This window comes from Chiloscyllium plagiosum, unplaced genomic scaffold, assembly GCF_037043375.1.
Source record: "Chiloscyllium plagiosum isolate Xiang-an unplaced genomic scaffold, Cpla_swu_hap1 HiC_scaffold_53X, whole genome shotgun sequence".
Lineage (NCBI taxonomy): Eukaryota > Metazoa > Chordata > Chondrichthyes > Orectolobiformes > Hemiscylliidae > Chiloscyllium > Chiloscyllium plagiosum.
In genome coordinates this window covers 27,079,747-27,085,346 of record NW_028270191.1, presented here as the reverse complement: position 1 = coordinate 27,085,346, position 5,600 = coordinate 27,079,747, and the positions used below count along the sequence as shown (strand labels likewise).

The 5,600-nt window shown below is 62.6% G+C and overlaps 1 protein-coding gene across 1 annotated transcript in view; it reads left to right on the top strand.

Annotated features, from left to right (window-relative positions):
- The window catches only part of LOC122545008 (transcription factor Sp7-like), a 21,825-nt gene extending 18,520 nt beyond the window's left edge, over positions 1-3,305 (top strand). Inside the window, exon 2 of the mRNA XM_087985501.1 lies at positions 2,106-3,305. Coding sequence (XP_087841627.1) covers positions 2,106-3,305 — 1,200 coding nt within the window. The remainder of the gene's footprint in view (positions 1-2,105) is intronic.
- The last annotated feature ends 2,295 nt before the right edge of the window (positions 3,306-5,600 follow it).

Below are 5,600 nucleotides of genomic sequence, written 5' to 3'. Positions count from 1 at the left end.
TCCTGGTCGCACTGTCTTCCGCTATCTTCTGTCGAGTGGGACCATACAACACGCAAAAACCCACATGACGAACACATTTAAGGACAGTCCCATCCCCGCGGTCAGAGAGTCACAGAGATGTACAGCACGGAAACAGACCCTTCGGCCCGTCCCGTCCGTGCTGACCCAGATATCCCGAACCTAATCCGGTCCCCATTCCCCAGCACTCGGCCCATCTCCCTCTAAACCCTTCCTGTTCCTGTCCCCCACCCAGATGCCTTTTAAATGCTGTCATTGTACCAGCCCCCACCACTTCCTCTGGCAGCTCCTCCCACACACGCACCACCCTCTGGGGGGAAAAAGTTGCCCCTCGGGTCCCTTCCCCCCTCTCACCTTAAACCTACCCCCCTCTAGTTCTGGACTCCCCCCACCCCAGGGGGGAAAAGACCTTGTCTATTTACCCCACCCTCGTGATTTTATAAACCTCTATAAGGTCACCCCTCAGCCTCCGACGCTCCAGGGAAAACAGCCCCAGCCTATCCAGCCTCTCCCTGTAGCTCAAACCCTCCAACATCCTTGTCAATCTTTTCTGAACCCCTTCCACAACATCCTTCCTGTAGCGGGGAGACCGGGATTGAACACAATATTCCAACAGGGGCCCCTAACCAATGTCCTGTACAGCTGCAACATGACCTCCCAACTCCTGTACTCAATACTCTGACCGATAAAGGAAAGCATACCCAACGCCTCCTTCACTATCCTATCTACCTGCGACTCCACTCTCAAGGAGCTATGAACCTGCACTCCAAGGTCTCTTTGTTCAGCAACACTCCCCAGGACCTTACCATTAAGTGGATAAGTCCTGCTAAGATTTGCTTCCCCAAAATGCAGCCCCTCTCATTTTTCTAAAGTAAACTCCATCTGCCACGGTGGCTCAGTGGTTAGCACTGCTGCCTCACAGTGCAAGGGACCGGGGTTCGATCCCACCCTCGGGCGTCTGCCTGTGCGGAGTTTGCACGTTTTCCTCGTGTCTGCATAGGTTTCCTCCGGGTGCTCCAGTTTCCTCCCATAGTGCTCAGGGATGTGCAGGTTAGGGTGGGATTGGCCGTGCTAAATTGTCCCTTTAGTGCCCAGGGATGTGCAGGTTAGGGTGGGATTGGCCGTGCTAAATTGTCCCCGTAGTGCCCAGGGATGTGCGGGTTAGGGTGGGATTGGCCGTGCTAAATTGTCCCCATAGTGCCCAGGGATGTGCAGGTTAGGGTGGGATTGGCCGTGCTAAATTGTCCCCATAGTGCCCAGGGATGTGCAGGTTAGGGTGGGATTGGCCGTGCTAAATTGTCCCCGTAGTACCCAGGGATGTGCAGGTTAGGGTGGGATTGGCCGTGCTAAATTGTCCCGTAGTGCCCCGGGATGTGCAGGTTAGGGTGGGATTGGCCATGCTAAATTGTCCCGTAGTGCTCAGGGATGTGCAGGTTAGGGTGGGATTGGCCGTGCTAAATTGTCCCGTAGTGCCCAGGGATGTGCAGGTTAGGGTGGGATTGGCCGTGCTAAATTGTCCCGTAGTGCCCAGGGATGTGCGGGTTAGGGTGGGATTGGCCGTGCTAAATTGTCCCGTAGTGCCCAGGGACGTGCAGGTTAGGGTGGGATTGGCCGTGCTAAATTGTCCCCAGAGTGCACAGGGATGTGCAGGTTAGGGTGGGATTGGCCGTGCTAAATTGTCCCGTAGTGCCCAGGGACGTGCAGGTTAGGGTGGGATTGGCCGTGCTAAATTGTCCCGTAGTGCCCAGGGATGTGCAGGTTAGGGTGGGATTGGCCGTGCTAAATTGTCCCCAGAGTGCACAGGGATGTGCAGGTTAGGGTGGGATTGGCCGTGCTAAATTGTCCCGTAGTGCCCAGGGATGTGCGGGTTAGGGTGGGATTGGCCGTGCTAAATTGTCCCCGTAGTGCCCAGGGATGTGCAGGTTAGGGTGGGATTGGCCGTGCTAAATTGTCCCGTAGTGTGTTTGTGGAGGATTGGGGCCTAGGCAGAGGGATGGGTTAATGGGTTTGTGGAGAACGGGCGATGAGTTTTAGGGGATTGATTTGTCTCTCTCTCTCTCTCTTCGCACCCCCCCCCCCACCACCAGGAGGAGTCTCGCTTTGGATCCAGCCCCCTGGCCCTCCTCTCTGCCGCCTGTGATCGGTTCGGGGCCTGGCACTACTCTGGGGAGAGCGGGGCATTGACCACGACGACAGGCAAATCCATGTCAGCCCCCCTCAGGAAGCACGTCTTCAGCGGCCCCGCCCCGACGGGCTGCGAAAGCCTCCCTCCCCAGCTCTACGGCCTCTCGGACTACCCAGGCTTCGGCCCGGCCTACTCCTCCTCCTCCTCCTCCTCCTCCTCCGCCACCTCCTCCTCGCAGGGCCAGGAGGCCTCTCCTTCCTCCGGCTCCTCCCTCCTCCCTGCTGGGCCGCAGCCCCCGGCCTTGGACTGCGGGCCCCTCTACCCCCCTCCCCCTCCCCCTCCCCCTCCCCTGGAGCTGGTCCACCCGCCGTACCCAGGCCCGGCCTGGTTCAAGGCCTCACCGTCGCCCGCCCAGTCTCAGGCTCCAGCCGGCCCCACCTCCTGGTGGGAGGGCCAGGGCTGGGCTGAGGCCTTGCCAGCCCAGCCCGGTTACCCGCCCGGCGACTACCAGGGCTACGCGCCCGCCCAGGCCCAGGCTCCGGCCTGCGAGTGCCAAGGCTGCCAGAGCCGAGGGGTAGGCCCGGAGGCCTCTGAGGCGGGTGAGCCCAGGCCAGGGGTGCGTCGGCGAGACCCCCCAGCCCACGGCTGCCACGTGCCGGGCTGCGGCAAGGTCTACGCCAAGGCCTCGCACCTCAAGGCCCACCTGAGGTGGCACACGGGTGAGAGGCCCTTCGTCTGCAACTGGCTGTTCTGCGGCAAGCGCTTCCCGCGTTCCGAGGAGCTGGAGCGCCACGTCAGGGCTCACACGAGGGAGAAGCGCTTCAGCTGCCCCGAGTGTGGCAAACGCTTCACCCGCAGCGACCACCTGGGGAAGCACCGACGGTGCCACCCCCCGCCCCCTGCACCCCCCCCCACCGCCGACGACGACGCCAACCCCGACCAGGGGTGCGGGGAGCCTCCCGTCCTCCCCGCGGCGGCGCCCGGGAGCGGGGGAGGGGGGCCGGGGGAAGGGGGCGGCGAGGCCGGTGAGGGGGCGGGCGCGGAGGTCGCGGGGCCCCCCCCCCGGGCGCCCCCCGGCGAGGCGGCCGGGGCGGGGGGGGAGGATTTTCCCTCCTCGTCCTCCTCCTCTCCCTCCACTGGGGGGCGTCTGCTGGAGATCTGAGGGCGATGGAGGGGGTTGGTGGGGGAGGTGGGGGGGGGGGGGGGTTCGAGGTGGGGGAGGGGGAAGCGTTGGGTCCCGTAACACCCCTCCGTCCCACTCTGCAAACCATCCAATTTGCTCCTCTTCCTACACTCCGTCTCCTTCCCTTCCTTTCTCCCCCTCTCTCCCCCTCTCTCTCTCCCTCTCCCTCTCTCTCTCCTTCCCTCTCTCCCTCTCTCCCCCTCTCTCTCCCTCTCCCTCTCTCTCTCCTTTCCTCTCTCCCTCTCTCCCCCTCTCTCTCTCCTTCCCTCTCTCCCTCTCTCCCCCTCTCTCTCTCCCTCTCCCTCTCTCTCTCCTTCCCTCTCTCCCTCTCTCTCTCCTTCCCTCTCTCCCTCTCTCCCCCTCTCTCTCTCTCCCTCTCCCTCTCTCTCTCCTTCCCTCTCTCCCTCTCTCCCCCTCTCTCTCTCCCTCTCTCTCTCCTTCCCTCTCTCCCTCTCTCCCCCTCTCTCTCTCCTTCTCTCTCTCCTCCTCTCTCTCTCTACCTCACCCCCCCCAACACACAAACACCCTCTCCCTGTCACCCCCACCCCTACGATTCTGTCTCTCTCCCCTCCCCCTCCCACTCTCCCAACCCCTCCCACAATCTCCCCCCGACTCACCGTCTCCCGACCCTCTCCCCTTGACCCCCCTCCATGTCTCCCTCCCAATCCCCCCACCCCAATCCTCCTCCCTCTCCCCCTCTCCCTCCATCTCCCCGTCCCAATCAAAACCCTCCCAATCTCCCACCCAATCCACCTCCCTCTCCCTCCCAATCTGCCCCTCCCAATCTACCCCCAATCCACCTCTATGTCCCCCTCTCATTCTATCTCCCCCTCCTAATCTGCCCCTCCCAGTTTGCCCCCAATCCACCTCCATTTACCCCTCTCCCTGCATCTCCCCCCAATCCACCACCCTCTCCCCCTCTCCCTCCATCTCCCCCAATATCCCCCCAATCCTCCACCCTCTCCCCCTCTCCCTCCATCTCCCCCAATATCCCCCCAATCCTCCATCCTCTCCCCCTCTCGCTCCATCTCCCCCTCCCAATCTCCCCCACCAATCTCCCCCTCCCAATCTGCCCCTCCCAATGTCCCTCTCCCAATCTCCCCATGCCCCCCAATCCTCCAAACCCCCTCCCTTCCCCCATTCTCTTCCCACTCTCCCCCCAAGTCTTCCCCCCAGTGTCTCCCCAGTCACCCTCCAATATCCCTACACCACCTCTCACACCCGGGGGTGAGATTTGGGAGAGGATGGGAGATTGGAGGGGGGAAGGTGGGAGATTAGAGGGGGAGATTGGGTGGAAATTGGGAGGAGAGAGTGGGAGATTGGAGCAGGAGATTGGGGAAGAGGGTGTGAGATTGTGGGAGAGAGGATGGGAGATTGGGGGGAGAGAGGGGGAGATTGAGAGGTTGGGGGAGGATTGGGTGGGAGATTGGAAGATTGGGGGGGAGAATGGGGAGGAGAGAGTGGGAGATTGGAAGGGGAGATTGGGAGATTGGGGAAGATTGGGAGATTGGGGGGAGAGAGAGTGGGAGGTTGGAAGGGGAGATTGGTTGGGGGAAGAGGGTGGGAAGAGAGGGAGGGAGGGAGTGGGAGATTGAAAGGGGAGGATTGGGGGGGGAAGAGGGCAGGAGATGGGTGCGAGAGGGAGAGCACTTAGGGTTTTGGGGAGGGGAAGTGGGAGGGGTCGATGAGACGCGCACACACACACTCACCCACACACACGTCCCCTGGGGTGGGGGGGGAGATGGGCAAAGGGGCGAGCTGTGTGGGGGAGGGGGTGTGTGTGGGGAGGGAGACATGCCCCCCCCCCCCCCCCCCCCCCCAGAGGAGCGAGATCAAAATGCGACGGGGGAGTTGGAGGGGGTGGGGGAAATGACCCTCACCGCGCACACTCGCCAACCCCCCTTCCCCCCCCCCCCCCGGCCTCCTCCATGACCCCCCCCCCACCCCTCACCCTCCATAAACCGCCACCCGGAATATTTTCTGGAAACAAGCCCCCCCACCCACCCGCGGACGGACGGACAGACGGGAAGAGTTTTTGATTCGGAACGAGGAATCTGCACGACGTCTTCTGCGGGTCTCCGGGCATCGGAATGGGGTGGGGGGGGGTGGGGGTGGGGGGAATGGGAGGGAGTGTGGTGCGCGTGGGGAAGGGGTTCGTTGTGGGGGTGGGGGTGGGAGATTTCGGGCGGTGTTTATTCTCCCCCACACCCCTGTCCCAGAGGGAGGGGAACCACCACCTCTCCCCCCACCCCCCCCCCCACCACGGTCCGATGC